This window comes from Thalassophryne amazonica, chromosome 3 (genome assembly GCF_902500255.1).
Source record: "Thalassophryne amazonica chromosome 3, fThaAma1.1, whole genome shotgun sequence".
Taxonomy (NCBI): domain Eukaryota; kingdom Metazoa; phylum Chordata; class Actinopteri; order Batrachoidiformes; family Batrachoididae; genus Thalassophryne; species Thalassophryne amazonica.
In genome coordinates, this window is record NC_047105.1 from 113,268,045 (window position 1) to 113,290,529 (window position 22,485).

General features: G+C 40.2%; 1 protein-coding gene across 1 annotated transcript in view; it reads left to right on the forward strand.

Annotated features, from left to right (window-relative positions):
* plxnb1b (plexin b1b) overlaps nucleotides 1–22,485 on the forward strand; it is a 366,021-nt gene that overhangs the window by 264,363 nt on the left and 79,173 nt on the right. The window contains 2 exon segments of the mRNA XM_034167329.1: nucleotides 20,639–20,747; nucleotides 21,292–22,248. Of these exon segments, the coding sequence (XP_034023220.1) occupies nucleotides 20,639–20,747; nucleotides 21,292–22,248 (1,066 nt within the window).

Below are 22,485 nucleotides of genomic sequence, written 5' to 3' on the forward strand. Positions count from 1 at the left end.
ATTTATTTGGCTTCATGCTGTCCGCTGCCAACATTTTAAGACACAGCGGTCTTTCCTCGTCTCGCGAAAGATGAAAAGGTGCGAAAAAACTTAGTGCGAAAAAAAGCCCTACATAGAGCTGCGTTGCATTATGCTTGAGTCCTCAGTACTTCTTGCGCACACTCTGACAATGAGAGCGCCACTGCCACCTACTGTAGTGGATGTGCAATTACACCTTTTTGTAGTAGGGAAACAAAAGCATGTTCCTTGTGGTCCCCCCCCCCCCCCCCCCGGGCATTGCACCTCACTATTTGAGAAGGACGGCCATAGTACAACACATCTGAGCTGTGACCAAAATGGTTTTCACAGTGTTGTCATGGTTTAATCACACAACAACCAACAGCCTGAAACATAGTTTCAGTGTATTAAAATAAAAAATCAAAAAAATGATTCCAAGCTTGTAATAACTTCAAAGTTGTATACAAAAAAGGATTGTTCATCACAGCTCGCTTCCGATAACACTGACTCAAAACAACTCAGGCCTGATTAACTCAAGGCTTGCATGGGTTAAAGGGGGGGGGGGGGAACACCTTAGCACTTGTGCATACTGATTTACCAATAGTGCACAGTGGAGATTGCATCTTTCAAATGCACACAGTTGTGCATATTGTCCACGTAGCATGTTTGCCTTCATGAATATGCAATGTTGGGTCTTCACAATTACGCAAAATTCTGGGAGGGAAAATGCACACAGGTGAGGTTTGCACACACAGCACTGTTTATCAAGGTCAAACATACACAGAATAAAAAAAAAAAGAAGAAGAAATATTGTAAATGTTGGTCATATTTAAACTTTACTTTGTGTAGAACACAGCATAATTATTGACCAGTTTGCTTAAATACCTTCGATGGAACAACAATTAAATGTCTGAAATAAGAGCGTTTTGTTTGTGTGTTTGTTTGAACACGCTATATGGCATAGCTCATGCATAATGAAGCACAAGGTGCCTACCTACAAGTGACTGATTGAATTCCATCTTGTGCTTGTGGCTATTAAAACATGCACATTACCACCTGTGTCCAGCTGCACAGCTAGTCTTAGTAAATCACCAGCAAAACTGTCTCCACACCAACATACAAACTTTGAATTTCCCATACAAATTAGCACTTGTTATCTTAGATCTCAGTAAATCAGACCCTAAACACCATCATCTTTTCAATTCAATTCAAATTTATTTATATAGCACATTTAAAACACAGCTGCAGCTGACCAAAGTGCTTCACAATAATAGCAATACAAAAGTGTAAATATTAACAAAGGAAAAGAATAAAATACATAAATAAAAAATCTAAAAATACAGAGCAAAATAGCAGAGGCAAAGCATGCACCACTTAGCCAGTGTTGAAAGCCAGGGAGAAGAGATGAGTTTTCAGTCTGGACTTAAACTGTCCCACCGACTCTGAGGACCTGACAGTCAGCGGAAGATCGTTCCAGAGTCATGGTGCTGCGACAGAAAAGGCTCTATCACCTCTGGATTTAAGCCTGGCGTTAGGAACAGCCAGGAGAAGCTGGTCAGCTGACCTCAGAGCCCTACGTGGAATGTACACCTGCAAGAGCTCACTCAGATACATTGGGCCTATACAGTGCAGACACTTAAAAACAATCAGCAAAACTTTATATTTAACACGAAAGCCGACAGGGAGCCAGTGTAAGGTGCAGAGCACAGGGGTGATGTGCTCATGCTTCTTTGTTTTAGTCAAAAGGCGGGCTGCAGCATTCTGTACACTCTGCAGGTGCTGTAGGGAGCGCTGGTCCAGCCCAACATAGAGAGCATTACAATAATCCAGACATGATGTTATAAATGCATGGATAGCTCTTTCAAAATCAACTCGAGTAAAATAAGATTTAATCTTGGAAAGAGTCCTCAGCTGAAAGAACCTGGCCCTGATGACAGAGCTGATGTGCTTATCAAATCTGAACAATGGGTCAACTGTCACCCCTAGATTTTTTACAAAAGGGCGGCAAAAAGACAGAGGACCAATAGCACTGTCTTGTCCTTGTAGAGGGTTACTTTGTCTGAACACTAAAATCTCAGTTTTATTTTTATTAAGATTCAGAAAATTACCTCTCATCCAGACTTGTACATCATTCAGATAGTCCTGTAGTGTTTTTCCAGCAGCCTGGGTATCACAGGAAAAAACAGGAAGGTAAATCTGAATGTCGTCTGCAAAACAATGAAAACAGACTTTGTGCGTGTTTAAAAACAGACCCAAGAGGGATCATGTACAAAGCAAAGAGAAGTGGTGCTAAAATTGAGTCCTGGGGCACGCCATATTTAAGAGGAGACACAGAGGAAGAGTACTGTCCTACATTAACAGAAAACTTGTGTTGGAAAGATAGGACCGAAACCAATTTAGCGCTGAACCCTTAATACCTATGTGCGTCTCGAGGCGAGTCACAAGGACACTGTGGTCCACTGTGTCAAAGGCTGCAGATAAATCTAAAAGCATAAGAACCGCAGAGTTCCCAGCATCAACAGTTAAAAGAAGGTCATTAAAAACTTTTAAAAGGGCCGTTTCAGTGCTGTCTTAATTTAAAACCAGATTGAAACTTCTCCCCCATTTCATTAAGATCCAGATAAGCCTGCAATTGGTCATAGACAGCTTTCTCTAAGACTTTAGACGCAAATGGCAGTTTAGAGATCGGTCCATAGTTGGACAACACTTTTGGGTCAAGATTGCTCTTTTTGATGAGCGGCTGGACTACAGCATGCTTAAGAGCTGACGGAAAACAGCCACTTGATAGAGAAGCGTTCACAAGTTCAGCAATGTATGGACCAATACACTGAAAAACATCTTTAAACAAATGATCTGGAACAATGTCCAAAGTGCAGGAATAAGACTTAAGCTGATTAACAATTTTAGTCAGCTCACAAATAGATACAGGATTAAAACAAAAACAACATGACATATGGGTGGATCTGCTGACTCCACCTCAGATACAGGAGATGATCGAAGATCAGAGATTTTATTTCTGAAATAAGAGAAAATCTTCACAAAGGCTGGCCGAGGGCACAGCAATATTTGTCGCACGAGGATTAATGAGCGAATTCAGAGTGTTAAAAGAGCGTCTGAGTTCACGAATGCGCTCGTTTAACCAAGGCTGTGCCATGGGCTTTAAGTGCTTCAGCCGTAAAGGAGCCACAGAGTCCAAAGCCTTTGTGCACGCACTATTAAAATAAGAAAGGAGTTCATCAGGAGTTGCGTTATCTGAGTCGTTTCTATGCGTTTCATGAAAAGCATTAGAAAACAGGGCGGCTGACTGAGTATTGAATGTGCGCACCCAGCGCGCCATGGCGCACAGACTGACCACGCTCCGAGACAGCATTACCGAGAATAAAACAGCAAAGTGATCAGAGAAGTGGGTTTCACAAATGTCAGTTACATTGGGATTAAGACCGAAAGAAAGCACAATATCCAAAATATGCCCCTTCTCGTGCATACAGCTTGACACAGACTGAGTCAAATTAAAAGAGTCAATCAAATCCAAGAAGTCTTTAACCATCGGCTTGGATTCGCAACAGACGTGGATATTAAAATCCCCAACAATCAGAAAGTGATCGTAATTCAATGATAAGCTGGCCACAAAGTCAGTAAAGTCCTGAATGAAGTCTTTATTTGGCTTTGGATGGCGATACACCAGCGCACACAGGACTGGAATATCAGAGCTTATCACAAAAGTCTGCAGTTCAAAGCTGGAGAACACATCTGCCGGTACCTGCCGACAGGTGTAGCTTTCTTTATATACAGTAGCAAGCCCACCGCCTCTGCCAGTCATCCGAGGCATATTAAAGTAAAGGCATGCAGGGGGTAAAAGCTCGGAGAAAGGTGAAGACTCATCGACTTGGAGCCAGGTCTCTGTTAGCAGCATTATATCCAGTTTGTGCGATGTAAAGAAGTCTTTCAATAAAAACGTTTTGTTGGCTAGCAATCTAGCATTCAACAGGCCAAGGCGTAATGACACACTTTCACAGACCCGCGAGGAGCAGCGACACAGCGGCCGGAGGGCGCCAAAATCCACCCCGTGGTGCTTCGCCCGGCGTTTGAGCTGAGGTGCAGGCCAGTGTCCAAACATGCAGGGAACACGGGCTGGATCCATTGTAATCCATACGATCTTCTAAATACTGGGAATCCAGGAGTCCTGAAGAGAGGGACAATTCCATGGATGGATCTCCAGTGAGCCTTAATTTTCACAAGGACACCTCTGCGCTTCCCGCACTTTCTGGATCGCTTCCTGTGCATGAAGACAGGTGAGCGCAGCAGGTAAGCAGGTACAGAGCTCAAGGGAGGAGGGAGTCTGGATGTTTGGTCCCCAAAACTGTTACTTAAAACCAACTCGTGAGAAAGTTTGAGATCAATGAGTGCCTAGTGATCATACACTAGCAATCCAGTGATGCTTTCACACAGAATAAATAACAAGCAGAGCAGGTAGACAATTTAAATACATCTTTTTACTGGGAATATTATAAGGTTGTGTCACCCAAACACCCTCACAAATGGTTTTAAGTGGTATACTATTCTGTATTTTGGCCCCCACTTGAAACATCTCAAAATTTAAATATTCTTTAGAGGTAGGAAACTTATTATATCATTATTATTAATATCACTTATCGTTATATTGTCACACTGTGTAAAAGTTGTTTGACACCTGTATATTTTTTAGCAGTTTCCACTCAGTCACACTCATCTGTAAAGCCTAATTACTGCTGAACATACAGTTGTATGTAAAAGTTTGGGCACCCCTGATAATTTTCATGATTTTCCTTTATAAATCATTGGTTGTCTGGATCAGACATTTCAGTTAAATATATCATATAGCAGATGAACACACTGATATTTGAGAAGTGAAATGAAGTTTCTAGTATTTACAGAAAGTTTGCAATAATTATTTAAACAAAATTAGGCAGGTGCATAAATTTGGGCACCCTAGTTATTTTATTGACTTGAATACATTTCACACTATTGGAACACAAAATTGGTTTGGTAAGCTCATTGGCCCTTGACTTCCTTACACAGGTGAATGCAATCATGAGAATCATGAGGGTATTTAAGGTGGCCAGTTGCAAATGTTTCTCCTTTTTGTATCTCTTCTAATGAGTAGCAACATGGGAGCCTCTAAACAACTCAAATGACCTGAAAACAAATATTGTTCAACATCATGGTTTAGGGGAAGGATTCAAAAAGCTATCTCAGAGATTTCAGCTGTTTCCACTGTGAGGAACATAGTGAGGAAATGGAAGACCACATGCACAGTACTAGTTAAGGCCTGAAGTGGCAGGCCAAGAAAAATCTCAGATAAGCTGAAGCGAGGGATGATGAGAACAGTCATAGTCAACCCGCAGACCTGGGAGTCTGGATGTTTGGTCCCCAAAACTGTTACTTAAAACCAGCTCGTGAGAAAGTTTGAGATCAGTGAGTGCCTAGTGATCATACACTAGCAATCCAGTGATGCTTTCACACAGAATAAATAACAATACAGCAATAACCAACAGAAAACGCAGAGCAGGTAGACGACTGCCGGTACATGCTGGCGCCATCTTATTTAATGTGCATATTACTTTTCACTCACCAAATTACAAATAGCATATAATTAACATTAGCTGATTAGTTTGTGAGGAATTTTGATGAATTGTATCACAAGAAAGATCGACTTTGATTTGTGTATGTAATATCCCATAAACATGTCTGCCACCTTCTGGATGCTTAGTGAATGCTGAACAGATTATGGAATACTAAACTAAACTAAAACACTGCAAAAACACTAAATTTTGACAAGAATATTTGTCTAATTTCTAATTGAACTATCTTGTTTACACTTAATATAAGATGCAATCACTTAAGTAAAATTTCAGTAAGGTATAAAGACTTTTTTGAGATGATAGATTTTAAAAATATTAAGTGAAAGATTCTTGGAAACGCGTATCCGAGTCGTATCCGATGTCTGCTTGTCCATATGGGTGATCATGCAACATACCACCAGACGAGAAAGAGGAAAAAACATGAGGGATATTTTTTTATGTCACGTTTTCCCACACAGTTTCTGCACAGTTTGTCCTCCCTTTGAATTATCGTCCAATCAGTGTGAGTGTACCGCCCCTTGAGGATAACTTTAGCCATGCTCTCATAGACTTCATGTAAAACTTTTTTGTTCTTGTTTTTGTTTTTCAAGCAATAGGCTCTCTGTGTAATCTATTACAGCTCCATTTGCATACATATAACGTTCTTGCATCATGCGTAACCCGGTGGGGGGGGGGGCTGGCAGTGAGGGGGCGGTCACTTGATTCAGAATCAACAAGTCTTGCTATTCCAACTTGTGTTATCCCAACAAACACAGTTCAAGTTCCCACTGTTAGCAGAAAAACAGAAAAGCAGGCTAACAGTGACTTTCAGCACCTCGCTGCAGTAACATGAGGGTTTCAGCTGCTCATAAAGCCTTGGTCCCACCAAATAATAAGCCATGAATAATGAGCCACGCATGGTTGTGTTAGCAATTATCCAAAGAATTATTCATGTTTTAAGCCATCGCATATCCGCTACTAAGGTGCCTCTATGTGCCCTCTCTGTACTGCACATGTGGCAGGTATCAGCCTCTTGCAGTGGTGGGCACAGATAACCAAAAAAAATTTAACTTCGATAACAGATAATCAGATAACTGAAAAGTTATCAGTTTACTACATGGTTTCCAGCACAGAAGCAACTGAGAGGAGCCGCAAAGCTCAACTCTCAACCCAATCTCTACCCATCAGGCCGAGGTCTTGGAAAATAAAGCAGTGCTGAGTTATGGTTTGGTGTATAAATAAAATAAATACTGATAGAATAACTACATTAATGTCAATTCTGTCATTTGTGCAAAGTTAAGATATAACATATCTTTTAATGTTGAATAATGCACTAATTCTGAAGTTTTGTAACAAACACAGACAGATGGCATTCTGGGTAAAATGTGCCTCTGCTCACACTGATTGGTTGATTCATTCTATGTAAACCAACACGTTAATGTGACGTGTGTCGTGTGCTGGTGTTTACAGATAAATGTGCTTTTGTAAAACATTCCATTTTTTATTTGTTAAAAAAAAAGTCATTTTCAAAAAAAAAAAAAAAAGCCAAGTTGTAATTAGATAACCGTCTGATATAACCGTTGTCAAAATAAATAGAACACTGCCATGATCTGCTGGTGCCAGTGCGAGTTTTGGCCCTTTTTCAGATGATTTTTCATTCATGCGATAATTTTTTGGATCACACCGAGTTTCAGGTTAATCGCACATTCTGCATCGTTTAGTATACATGGAGTAACGAGCTGCGTTTAGCATTTCTCGACCACCTCTTGCACTGTGCCTGTGCAAACACCGCAGACCTGTCTTGTAATTTTTTGTTTTGTTTTTAAACTTGGATGTCTCCCATCGAGAGTTTTTGTAAATTAAGTTTGAAAAAAGCTTCTGTTTATATTTTGCTTCTGGAAACACAAGTCCAACGTGTAGTTTTTGAATGTACAATGTGTGTGAGAACATAAATCGTGCGCTCTGAACTTTTACACCATGCGGTTCTATGGTACAGTTTGAGGTGGAACCGAGTACAGTGATTGAAAATATCATAGTGTCTGCCCAGCTTCAGTCTGAATACTGCCATGAACACTACTGGCCAGTAGATGGCAGTGGAGACCTTGAAAACTTGCAAACACAAAATTCCAGATAATCTGTGTTGCTACTTGCTACATTTAAGATGCATGGAATTTAATAAAAGCAAACACAATAACAACGTCTATAAACCCAGAGAATATATTCACAAGAGTTTTAGGCACTAGAGTTTAATGCTGTTGTTCTGATCAGAGTGTCTCAAATACGTTCTCCTGTCATGAACGTACTGAGATTACCCTATCACCCATAATGCATCTGGACACAGCATGCCCATACTAAAACCTTAAAAATTAGCATATTGCTTTAAAACTAAAACATATATCTGATATTTTCACGTTATAAAACTTCAGAAGTGACGTTAATTTAAATAACTTGTCCGAAATAAGTTTGGTTAAAATTTGAACCATAAGTTAAAAATGTATGCCTCTGGATGACTTGGGTGATATTGGCCGTGTATCAGTATGGGGTTAAAAGAAATTAGTTTTTTGTTGTTGTTGTTGTTTTTGTGGCTAGTTCTCCTTTGCCTATAGAGGATAGAGCGGTTTCTTCTAGAAGCAGCTCTCCTCTGTTTGCAGAGGGTAGAACTACACATTTGTTCAGCTTTGTTTACCACGTTAACGGTCTAAAAATTACACTATGTAACATTTTTATTTTTGTTTTGTTCCTGGGTACACAGTGTGTTTTCCTAACCTGTTATGCCTTAAATAAATAGAAAATAGCTGTTATTCCACAGAAACTTTGCTTCTGTGATCAGGACAATGATATTTTGAAATTTGTCTGTTTTCAAGAATATTCTCGATTCGCCTTCACTACTACTGAGCAGTCTTCTAGAATATTCTTTAACTGCTAGAACTGTCCAGAATTTTCTAGAAGTTTCCAGAATTATCTAGAAATTTCAAGAAACTTTTAGAACTTTCTAGAACGTAAAAAAAAAATAAAATCAAAGTTTGTGCTGAATGTAGTGATTTTTCCATAGACTTTAGACATAAGCAGTTGAAATATACCACTTAGAAGCCAGGAACAAAAATTGTTACATAGTGTTATTGGACAAAAATTTATCGGAAGATAATTAGTCCGATAATGGTTTTCAAAGTTATCTGAGAAGATAATCCGATAATGAAAACTTTATCTTCGATAATTATCGGTTATCGGATTATCGGAACTGTGCCCACCACTGGCCTCTAGTGAGTCACGACCAACCTGTCATTTGAGCCCCGTCCAGCTTCGAATGGCTTGTCACCGCATTTGATCCACGTCAAGCCACATGTGATCCATGGGCAGAGTTTTAGTTTTTATTTATTTATTTTTTCAGTCTTGTCTGATACAACTAGAAAAGGATTTTCATCAACAGAACATGTGAAATTTCAGCCACAGTTTGCCAGAAGGCACACTGAATAGAATGTGTCACCACAGAGCTACAACTCACCTTGCAACTGTTGTACTTAGCATCCAAGCTACCTCCATTGTGCAACATACCACAGGCATACTGGTTGTAAATATTGCTCATGGTTGCCTTGGGGGGAACGCTCACCCCGTACCATGGCTTCAGCTTCTTGGCTTTATTGACAATTGTCCTTGTGTGTGGTTGTCAATGACAACAAGTAAGTTCCAGGCCCAGTGTCACCAACCGAAAGGTCCCTCCCTAAAAATTGGTACCCCCCACTGCGTGTGCATCATTTTGGAGTGTCAGCATCATTATTTATAAGCGTCAGCTGCGACCCACTGATTATCACCTCGTTTCTGCTTAAAACTGCATTCCAGTCATCATCTATCTCAGTGGCAGATATCTGAAGCTTTTGTACAACAATCATTTCCACATAAATTCAGCATTATTTCATAATAAAAGACGGGGAACCGATCAGAGTGCAGCAGCATGGCAGACGTCTGACGTGCTGCTGCGCCTACATCATTTCGGTGCGTCAATAGCAAAATGAGGCGATCATCGCCTCGTTTCTGCTTAAAACAGCCTTGTTTCGGCTTCAAACTGACTTTAGAATGATTTAAGACATTTATGCAGTTCATTTTCATATGTGGAAGCATTTCGGGTTTGACCTCTGAAGGTCACAACAGGTCATTGACCTCTAACAATATTAAATATTGACTGTGAAGTTAAATTGTATCACAAAACAACACAAATTTTGTTGAATCAAGAACCCTGTTACGAACATATTCACTGGATCTTGTGGTGGAAAGTGTGAAGCCCTATCACAATGAAACAGCATGCCTTGGTTGATTTAATAAATAAATTTAAATAAATAAATAAATAACAAAAATAAATGTCACTTCAGGAAAATGGCTGCTCCCCTTTGAGATAAATCACACCACGTAGTCAGTCAATAATTATTTTAAATCATTAGCAGCATAGTGTAATTTACCTTAATGACAACCTCATTTCAAGAAATTAAGCAATAAGTAGCCTCTTTGAAAGTAAATTTGTAAATGTTTTTAATTGTTCTTAAAAAGCATAATTGAGATTGATAAATTGCAGTGCAAACCACTGAGCCTTTGTGTACTTTTGTTTTGTTTCTGGGTTATTAACCTATGTTACATCTTAAAAATAGATTTTTTTTTCTCTCTCTCTGGTTGTGTACACTGTGTGCAAATCAAAGTCTGGTTTGCATGCAGTGTTTACAGCACAAATATTGTATTTAACATTTATTTTATTGTAACTGCAACTTTAAGCGATAAATGTGGTTAAAGCTGATTTAATCTGTAGACCAGGTGAACTGTTTTGCTACACACACAGGATAATTCAGGATATACCAGGGTTTTGTGTGTGTTTTAATGGCATGAAGTGTTGCTGTACAGTTTTCTGTCATGCACCCTTTAAGACCACGTTTTGTCTTCACAGCTGCACGTCAGCACCGTCTTTACCCGTGTTTGCATTTCTGATAACCTTTACAGTTGGCTACTAGGTGCAGTGCTGCCTACAGCACCACATAGTGCAGCAGAGAAGAAGACAAGCGTTTTCAACCTGTTAGCATAACATTATACTTGTTTTGCTGAAACTAATCTGCGTTATTTAATGTTTAATGCAATCAAACTCCTCAATTTTATTACTCGTGATTTTCCCTGCATTGGCCCAGAGCAGCGCTGACGTGCAGCAGCGCAGCTCTGACTGCTGTGTTGATGTTTGCACATGGATCTTTTTAGGGGCTCTGAGTTTTGACTGTTCGGGCTTCTTCTTTGTTGCCTTCTCTCGCGAGCTTTGAGGAGCATCATGCTTGGGTACAAATTCAACCTGAAGTTTTTTCTTTTGACTTGTAGAGGAAAGGCCAGCCACATGTGTTCAGGCACCTCCGTGGGATGTGACCAGGTACTATTTTTGACTATCCATACCATGTTTCTCTCTTTCTGTTCTTCTTCTCAGATTTTGTCAGAGTCACATTGTCTCTTCGTTTTGGCGGCATTATCGTCACAGCGAGGGACTTCACCTTTTACGACTGCACAGCTGTGAAGCAGCTTTCTGGCAGCATGCCGTGAGTTACACCCAATTATTTATGTCTGCTGTCCTGTTTGGTGCAACTTCACACTTTGCTATCAAGCCTGATTCTGTTTTAAAGACTGGTCTTAATGCGCCTCCTTCCTTTGCCACTTGAACATATTTGTGCTTCCTCATGTTTTTTTTCTTTCGTATTTTAAAGTGGGGTTAGGGGCATTTAACTTGAGCTGAAAGGACCCATGTGCCCAGTATATCAAATACATTTCCTTATTTATCAACAGTTTCTTTTATATACTTCATTATTTTAATTTAATAGATATAAAAAATATACTTTAAGTGGGTGGAATGGTGGCCTTATGGTTAGCACTGTTGTCTCACAGCAACAAGGTCCCGGGATCGCTTCCCACCTGTTCCTTTCTGTGTGGAGTTTGCATGTTATCCCCATGTTTGCATGGGTTTCCTTCAGGTACTCTGCCCCCCCAACCACCAACACCACTTCCAGTGACATGCAGGTTAGGGGAATTGGAAACTTTAAATTGAAAATAGTGGGTTCATCTGTCTATATGTGGCTCTGTGATAGACTGCCCTCTTTTCACAAGGCGTACCCAGTCTTTCACTCTATGACTGCTGGGATAGGCTGCAGCCCCCTCCCATGACCCTTAAATGGAGTAAGTGGATGAAGGTGATTTTAAGTATTTTTGTTTGGGGGGAATATTGGCTAGATTAGAGTGGATTTATTCGTGGGGATTGTGCTAGTTTTTAACCGAGGCCAAAATATGGTCATCGGGTATCGCAAAGGCTTTGCATTCGTCTGTCAGTCTGTCTGTGCTCAGCGTAAGTCCGGTCCTGTTACTGCCAGGGTTTTCAAATTCACAGGGAACATTCTTTGGACATAAACCTTTGAAAAATCCAAAGATGGTTAACCTTCACCTATTTTAAGAGGTCAAAAGCTCAGATTCTGTTTCCTGTTTTTATGCTCATATGGCCGAGGGTATTTTAGCATTGCGTTATATATATTTTTTATTAATGAGCCATAATCATCAGTGTCTGCATGGACAATATTGTTCCTGTATATGTTCCTTTTCTATGATGATCTTCTTGCCTTTGTCTCCAAACTCTGATAAGGAACTGAGACTCAATTAAATTAAACTATTGACCTTTCTTGCCACTGGAGGCAGATTGGCAGCAATTGAATTACTGTGTGGTCAAAGATACTTGTATGTCTTTGTCTCTACACCAGGCTGTAGTCCTTTCCAGTTTCCTGCTGCTACATAATAAGCAAGTCCATCTTCAGACAAAAACACATTAGCAGCGTCCACTGCACCAAAAGACCAGTATACATTGTTTTAATCTTGGTGCATGTCAGTGACAGACGACTGTCTTATTCCTAGTTGTGGGTGTTCTTGAGCATCAGTTCGTCTGATACGGTTGGAGTGGGTTGTCTTGTAATGGACCTATACTACAATTTAAATACATCTTTTTACTGGGAATATTATAAGGTTGTGTCACCCAAACAACATCACAAATGGTTTTAAGTGGTATACTATTCTGTATTTTGGCCCCCACTAGAAACATCTCAAAATTTAAATATTCTTTAGAGGTAGGAAACTTATTATATCATTATTATTAATATCAATTATCGTTATATTGTCACACTGTGTAAAAGTTGTTTGACACCTGTATATTTGTTAGCAGTTTCCACTCAAAGTCACACTCATCTGTAAAGCCTAATTACTGCTGAACATACAGTTGTATGTAAAAGTTTGGGCACCCCTGATAATTTTCATGATTTTCCTTTATAAATCATTGGTTGTCTGGATCAGACATTTCAGTTAAATATATCATATAGCAGATGAACACACTGATATTTGAGAAGTGAAATGAAGTTTCTAGTATTTACAGAAAGTTTGCAATAATTATTTAAACAAAATTAGGCAGGTGCATAAATTTGGGCACCCTAGTTATTTTATTGACTTGAATACATTTCACACTATTGGAACACAAAATTGGTTTGGTAAGCTCATTGGCCCTTGACTTCCTTACACAGGTGAATGCAATCATGAGAATCATGAGGGTATTTAAGGTGGCCAGTTGCAAATGTTTCTCCTTTTTGGATCTCTTCTAATGAGTAGCAACATGGGAGCCTCTAAACAACTCAAATGACCTGAAAACAAATATTGTTCAACATCATGGTTTAGGGGAAGGATTCAAAAAGCTATCTCAGAGGTTTCAGCTGTTTCCACTGTGAGGAACATAGTGAGGAAATGGAAGACCACATGCACAGTACTAGTTAAGGCCCGAAGTGGCAGGCCAAGAAAAATCTCAGATAAGCTGAAGCGAGGGATGATGAGAACAGTCATAGTCAACCCGCAGACCTGCTCCAAAGACCTACAACATGATCTTGCTGCAGATAGTGTCTCTGTGCATTGTTCAACTATACAGCGCACTTTGCACAAGGAGATGCTGTATGGGAGAGTAATGCAGAGGAAGCTTTTTCTGCGTACACGCCACAAACAGAGTCACTTGAGGTATGCTAAAGCACATTTGGACAGGCTAGCTTCATTTTGGAATAAGGTGCTGTGGACTGATGAAACTAAAATTGAGACATAACAAGGGGCGGTATGCATGGCCAAAAAAAGAACACAGCATTCCAAGAAAAACACTAGCTACCTACAATAAAATTTGGAGGTGGTTCCATCATGCTGTGGGGCTGTGTAGCCAGTGCAGGTACTGGGAATCTTGTTAAAGTTGAGGGTCACATGGATTCCAGTCAATATCAGCAGATTCTTAAGAACAATGTTCAAGAATCAGTGACAAAGTTGAAGTTGTGCTGGGGCTGAATCTTTCAACAAGACAGCGACCCTGCTCAACACTACACTGCTCAAAATCTACTAAGGCATTCAAGCAGAGGAACAAGTACAAGGTTCTGGAATAGCCATCTCAGTCCCCAGACCTGAATATTATTGAAAATCTGTGGTGTGATTTTAAGCGGGCTGTCCATGCTCGGAAACCAACAAACCTGACTGAACTGGAGATGTTTTGTAAAGGAGAATGGTCCAACGTACCATCAACCAGAATCCAGACTCTCATTGGAAGCTATAGAAAGCATTTAGAGGCTGTTATTTCTGCAAAAGTAGGATCTACTAAATATTGATGCATTTTTTTCTGTTCGGGTGCCCAAATTTATGCACCTGAATAATTTTGTTCAAAGAATTATTGCACATAATAATTTATTGTTAGTAAATGATATTAGTAAATGATATAATAATTGATCAACATATTGATTTATTCTGCCTTACAGAAACCTGGTTACAGCAGGATGAATATGTTAGTTTAAATGAGTCAACACCCCCGAGTCACTAACTGTCAGAATGCTCGAAGCACGGGTCGAGGAGGAGGATTAGCAGCAGTCTTCCACTCCAGCTTATTAATTAATCAAAGACCCAGACAGAGCTTTAATTCATTTGAAAGTTTGACTCTTAGTCTTATCCATCCAAATTGGAAGTCTCAAAAACCAGTTTTATTTATTATCTATCGTCCACCTGGTCGTTACTGTGAGAATTCTTTGTGATTTTTCAGACCTTTTGTCTGACTTAGTGCTTAGCTCAGATAAGATAATTATAGTGGGTGATTTTAACATCCACATAGATGCTGAGAATGACAACCTCAACACTGCATTTAATCTATTATTAGACTCAGTTGGCTTCGCTCAAAATGTAAATGAGCCCACCCACCACTTTAACCACACTTTAGATCTTATTCTGACATATGGCATAGAAATTGAAGACTTAACAGTATTCCCTGAAAACCCCTTTTTGTGTGATCATTTCTTAATAGCATTTACATTTACTTTAATGGACTACCCAGCAGTGGGGGATAAGTTTCATTACAGTAGAAGTCTTTCTGAAAGCGCTGTAACTAGGTTTAAGGATATGGTTCCTTTGTTATGTTCTTCAATGCCATATACCAACACAGTGCAGAGTTTATCTCGTCAATAGCTTTACATCCTCATTGAGCACAACTTTGGATGCTGTAGCTCCTCTGAAAAAGAGAGCCTGAAATCAGAAGTGCCTGACTCCGTGGTATAACCCACATTCTCGCAGCTTAAAGCAGATAACCCGTAAGCTGGAGAGGAAATGGCGTCTCACTAATTTAGAAGATCTTCATTTAGCCTGGAAAAAGAGTCTGTTGCTCTATAAAAAAAAAGCCCTCCGTAAAGCTAGGACATCTTACTATTCATCACTAATTGAAGAAAATAAGAACAACCCCAGGTTTCTTTTCAGCACTGTAGCCAGGCTGACAAAGAGTCAGAGCTCTATTGAGCCGAGTATTCCCTTAACTTTAACTAGTAATGACTTCATGACTTTCTTTGCAAATAAAATTTTAACTATTAGAGAAAAAATTATTCATAACCATCCCAAAGACATATCTTTATGTTCGGCTGCTTTCAGTAATGCTGGTATTTGGTTAGACTCTTTCTCTCCGATTGTTCTGTCTGAGTTATTTTCATTACTCACTTCCTCCAAACCATCAACACGTCTATTAGACCCCATTCCTACCAGGCTGCTCAAGGAAGCCCTACCATTAATTAATGCTTCGATCTTAAATATGATCAATCTATCTTTATTAGTTGGCTATGTACCACAGGCTTTTATGGTGGCAGTAATTAAACCATTACTTAAAAAGCCATCACTTGACCCAGCTATCTTAGCTAATTATAGGCCAATCTCCAACTTTCCTTTTCTCTCAAAAATTCTTGAAAGGGTAGTTGTAAAACAGCTAACTGATCATCTGCAGAGGAATTGTCTATTTGAAGAGTTTCAGTCAGGTTTCAGAATTCATCATAGTACAGAAACAGCATTAGTGAAGGTTACAAATGATCTTCTTATTGTCTCAGACAGTGGACTCATCTCTGTGCTTGTCCTGTTAGACCTCAGTGCAGCTTTTGATACTGTTGACCATAAAATTTTATTACAGAGATTAGAGCATGCCATAGGTATTAAAGGCACTGCGCTGCGGTGGTTTGAATCATATTTATCTAATATATTACAATTTGTTCATGTAAATGGGGAGTCTTCTTCACGGACTAAGGTTAATTATGGAGTTGCACAAGGTTCTGTGCTAGGACCGATTTTATTCACTTTATACATGCTTCCCTTAGGCAGTATTATTAGAAAGTATTGCTTAAATTTTCATTGTTACACAGATGATACCCAGCTTTATCTATCCATGAAGCCAGAGGACACACACCAATTAGTTAAACTGCAGGAATGTCTTTCAGACATAAAGACATGGATGACCTCTAATTTCCTGCTTTTAAATTTAGTTAAAACTGAAGTTATTGTACTTGGCCCCACAAATCTTAGAAACATGGTGTCTAACCAGATCCTTACTCTGGATGGCATTACCCTGACCTCCAGTAATACTGTGAGAAATATTGGAGTAATTTTTGATCAGGATGTGTCCTTCAATGCGCATATTAAGTAAATATATGTAGGACTGCTTTTTTATCTCTAAAATTAGAAAGGTCTTGTCTGAGTGATGCTGAAAAGCTAATTCATGCATTTATTTCTTCTAGGCTGGACTATTGTAATTCATTATTATCAGGTTGTCCTAAAAGTTCCCTGAAAAGCCTTCAGTTAATTCAAAATGCTGCAGCTAGAGTACTGACAGGGACTAGAAGGAGAGAGCATATTTCACCCATATTGGCTTCTCTTCATTGGCTCCCTGTTAATTCCAGAATAGAATTTAAAATTCTTCTTCTTACTTATAAGGTTTTGAATAATCAGGTCCCATCTTATCTTAGGGACCTCATAGTACCATATCACCCCAATAGAGCGCTTCACTGTCAGACTGCAGGCTTACTTGTAGTTCCTAGGGTTTGTAAGAGTAGAATGGGAGGCAGAGCCTTCAGCTGTCAGGCTCCTCTCCTGTGGAACTAGCTCCCAATTCAGATTAGGGAGACAGACACCCTCTCTACTTTTAAGATTAAGCTTAAAACTTTCCTTTTTGCTAAAGCTTATAGTTAGGGCTGGATCAGGTGACCCTGAACCATCCCTTACTTATGCTGTTATAGACTTAGACTGCTGGGGGGTTCCCATGATGCACTGAGTGTTTCTTTTTATTCACCTCTTTTTGCTCTGTATGCACCACTCTGCATTTAATCATTAGTGATTGATCTCTGCTCTCTTCCACAGCATGTCTTTTTCCTGATTCTCTCCCCTCAGCCCCAACCAGTCCCAGCAGAAGACTGCCCCTCCCTGAGCCTGGTTCTGCTGGAGGTTTCTTCCTGTTAAAAGGGAGTTTTTCCTTCCCACTGTCGCCAAGTGCTTGCTCACAGGGGATCGTTTTGACCGTTGGGGTTTTTCTGTAATTATTGTATGGCTTTTGCCTTACAATATAAAGCATCTTGGGGCAACTGTTTGTTGTGATTTGGCACTATATAAATAAAATTGATTTGGTTTGATTTGATTTTCCCAAAAGGAAATCACTGTGGAAAACACACCCAATGGATTTTATTTTATTTTTTTTATCAAGTTGATGCCCAGCACAGTTTGGGAATTACCCTGAAATATCAGAATTTCACTGAACCGATAGGAGGATTTTCTTTGTCCAAAACATCAGATCTAGGCTTGCATCTCAGATGTACCTTCTGGAAAATTGTAGCTCAACTTTCAGGTCTTTTTTTTTTTTTTTAAGAAAATCCTCCTCTTTACCACTTTATCATGAAGCTGTATGACTGGTGATGCAAAATGCAAAACTTCCACTGTGCACAAAAGTTAATATATTCCAAGACATATTCAGTGACATGGACACTTCATGTATCCATCCCCTGACTTGTCTGAAGAAGCTGATTATTTACAGGTATTATAACAAAGGGGCCCATTACTTATGCAACCATCATCTTGGCTTTTATATTTTTATTAATTTATATGAAGTTTTAGAGATTTGTTTTCAGTTTGAGTTTAAGGAACATAATTTTCCAAATTTTTATATTCGATAGCAAGATAGATAGATAATACTTTATTGATCCCCCCTTAGAGGGAAATTCAACTGTTCAGCAGCAAAAAGAGACATACAACAAACGAGCACAAAATACAAAGACACAAGCACAGTCTAATGGTCGAAGGGATGAAAGATCTCTTATAGCGCTCTGTCCTGCAGCGCATTGACAGGAGACTATCATTTCTTCTGCTCCTCTGAGCAGTCAGAGTCATGTGCAGAGGGTGTCTGGTGGTACTGAGGATAGTCTGTGTCTTGGTCCTCGTGCACCTCTCCACCACATCCCCCATCCTCTCCAGTGACTGGCCCACCCCTGAGCCCGCCCTCTTAACCAGCTTGTCTATTATTTTACAATTTTTGGCTGAGATGCTATTGCCCCAACACACAGCAGCGAACAGAGCAGCAGTTACAACAGATTTATAAAACATTGACAACATGACATCACACACATTAAAAGACTTCAGTCTCCTCAGAAAAAGAGCCTCGTCTGACCCTTTTTGTAGAGGCACTCCGTGTTGATGTTCCAGTCTAGATTATTATCTAAGTGTACACCTAGATATTTACGAGGTCTGTTTGAAAAGTATCTGACCTTTTTATTTTTTGCAAAAACCTGATGGATTTGAATCACGTGTGCTTGCATGAGCAAACCTTGAACCTTCATGCGCATGCGTGAATTTTTTCACGCCTGTCGATTGTCATTTGCTGGTAAGCAGCCTTTGTGTGGGACGTGTGCTGTGCGTTCAGCGGATTTTCATTGCAAGGAAAAAGACGGAACGACTGGAGCAGTGCCGCATCAAATTTTGCCAGAAACTGGGCGACAGCCAAGTGGAAACCATTCAGATGATTCAGACGGCTTTCGGTGACTTTTCAGTTGTGTGACTATCCGAGAAATTGTGAAAGAGGTGGGCATGTCACAGCATGTCCTGTGAGACTTCAACACAAAGGTGCTTTTGCTCCGCCGTCAGCAGCTTCGTGCCGAAGCCTTTGGCACGAATTTCACCGGCACTCTTTTCATGGCCAAATCTTCTGTCACAGTGGAATGTGCCAAAAAAGTGCTGATGTCCACCTCTTCCGCAATTTCTCGGATAGTCACATGACGGTCCCGCATCACCACAGCATTCACTTTGGAAATGATCTGGTCATTTCAGCATGTTGATGGCTGCCCGGAGCGTGGCTTGCTCTCCACCGTTGTGCGGACGTCTTTAAACCGGTTGTACCGCTCCTTAAAGGCTGGTAAGCAGCAAAGGCTGCTTACCAGCAAATGACGCAATTGACAGGCGTGAAAAAATTCATGCATGCGCACGAAGGTTCAAGGTTGGCTGATGCAAGCACACGTGATTCAAATCCATCAGGTTTTTGCAAAAAATAAAAAGGTCCGATACTTTTCTAACAGACCTCGTATATATGTGTACTTGCTCAATGTCTTGTCCGTTTATTTTGACTATATTGAGAAACCTGATTTACTTTTTGTATTTGAAATGGCATAAACAAATTACAATACATGAAATATCAAGGGGCCAAATACTTTTGCAAGCCGCTATGTCAAAATTATCAAAAATCCCTAATTTATTATACACTGATATGAAATTTACTTAATATATTTACTACTTTTGTAACCCAAAGACTTTAGTAAACCTGTTCTAGCACTAAAACAGTACATCCACATGAATAAAGGTGTATTTTTAATAAAGATTTGAAGTCAGTCCCACTGGCTTCTCTTTTTTTTTTTCCCCCGCGTTGGGTTGCCACAGCAGGTCTGAGATGGATCTGCATTTTGATTTGGCACAAATTTTACTCTGTCTGCCCTTCCTGACCCAACTGCACATTACATGGAGAATGGGCAGGAGTGGTCTTGCATTGGGAATCTTCTGATCTGCAAACAAGTGCACTAACCACTTGGCCACCATAACTCAATAAAGACTTGAAGAATTTGCTAAACATGCGTTTCATATATTGAGCTATAGAGGCATATTGTTTCTCTACAAAGTGTTCTAGACAGATACACATCACATATGTTGAAAGCTAAGATTGTTCCAAACAATTTGATGTGTAATACATGTGTATTATAATGAAAGATAGAATCTTAAAAGGGGAATTACTGAAAGTATGGTCAATTTGAGAAAATACCACTGGACCCCAGAGGGTTAAAGGGTTATTCAAATAATTGTTTAGATTATATTACTGGTGGTAAAAGTCTTAATTTCTTTCCAATTTATCTTCTGAGCCCCCCTCCTTTCTTTTGTTTCCCACCTTCTCACACCCTCTGCCAAGGAATGGAAGACCTCCAATTGTAGCCTCTGTTCTGCCATTTCCACATTTCCATGTAATATTTATGTAGTCATTTTGTGCAGTCTTTAAAGACGTGAAAAAAATCTGTATATGCTGGGGATTTTTTTCCTTCCCTCTGTTCAGGCTTTCTTTTGTTCCTCCATTTGTTGCTACGCTTTCCATAGGCTGTGCTGTTTCATGCATTTAACCGTACCTTTATTTGTTGTTTTTTTATATATATATATTTGTCCAGTTGCCATGGTTGCGTTCTGAGCCATTGGGGTTGTAACTGGTGTGTTCACCAGCACTTCTGTACCCACAAGCCCACGTGTGTCGAAGGGGTGATCATCTACAACCAGCATGTAAGACGCAGCACAACGAACACCAAATAGAGAGTTAATGGAATTTTATTATGGAATTAAATAACACAAGTATCACTGTGTCATAGAGGTTTGGCCGACATCTGAATTACATACAAGCTCTGCAGTTTCTTACCAATTATGCAAGGCAGTTTTAAGCATTTCCATTGAACTCAACCAAATCTTTAACAGACACCACAAATCACACAAAAGAATCACTTTGCTTTGACTCTGTGACAAGATATTGATTAAGAACTTTAAAATACGAGCTTGCAATGAGCATTAGCAGGTAGTATTTTATTTTGGGAGTATTAGAGCATTGTAAATGCATGTAGTATGTGCATAACTGCTTGTTTTACATGTCAGAATTTTGTTTTGTCTCATGTACTGATTGATCTCATGCATTTCTGTCAAACTGTGTTATTAACTGTAATAACAGTTATTAATCATGTTTGGGTTCAGTCTCATTTTCAATTTTTTTGATGGTTAGTTTTTTTTTATTTCACTCTCACCCTTTCCTCATGACTCCCTCTCCTCCCTCCTCCAGTTTAAACTCCCCACTTCAGTTCCTCCCACAGCCAAAGTTGTTAAAGTCAACACAACACCCGCTACCACAGCTACTGCCCCTACAACCACCGTCACCACCACCACACCACCCCCAAAAACAACAAAGGCCATAACAACAGCTGAAGCCCCTGTCACTGTAGCAGGCACTCAGGAGCCAACCACCCTTACCATACCCACAACCCCATCCACATCATCCACCCCTGAACAAACCACTCCAGCTCCACCCCCACCTCCTCAGCCTACCAGCACCCTGCCTCCTACCGCAGCAGCAGTTCCTGAGGTCACAACGTGGGAAGGCGAAGACCAGACTGAAGTTGAAGAGCTTGTTGTTGTTTCCCAACATGACACCAAAGACTTTGTAGTTACCCCAAAAGACATGGAGTTGGTTGTGGACACTGAGTCGGTGCATATAACCGCTGCAGTTGATAGTCTGACTGGGACTCTGGACCCCCAGTTGCCCCTAATGATCCCACCACATGAAGCAGAGAGTCCTTCCCTGGAGCTGGTGACAGGAGTACCCCTTGGAATTACACAAGAAATGGTGGAAAGTTTAGGCTTAGCAGAGCCCCCCACACAGACAACATCTGACTTCGCTCTGCCCACTCCCTATCCCCTGGGAGAGCCAGTTGACTCTGAGACATCCCTGAATCTGGACCGCTCTCAGACATCCACCAAGCTCCCTCCACAAGACTCCCAGGTGCTGACTGAGGCAGGAAGTCTGATTAAAGACCTTGAGATACATTTAGCTCTACAGGAGGAAATGAACAGCCATGTTGATGTTCCCATGCTGGCTGAAAATGACACCGCTACCTTTTCAGCTGCAACAGTCCTTTCAGGTGATGGTGAAGTTGACCACGCCCCTCACGCCTTTGCACATCTCCTAGATACCGATTCAGAGTTCGACTACCAGTACGACTCAGCAGATGCCTTCCTCCCGGTGAGTCCCAGCTGCCTCTGTCTAGTGCACCACCTACTTTTCTTTCCACTTCTCCTGCTTCTCCAAACCTCTGAGTGCTCAAAGTTCTTGTGTGGACTTGTGCAAAAGGGACACATATGTGACACCATCTTTGTCCCCACTCTGCCATGTTTCCATGACATTGTCTTTCAGCCTTCTTTTTTCATTTTTTTGCTTCTGCTTTGGACACTGGCTCAAAGATAAACCGCTTCATTAGTG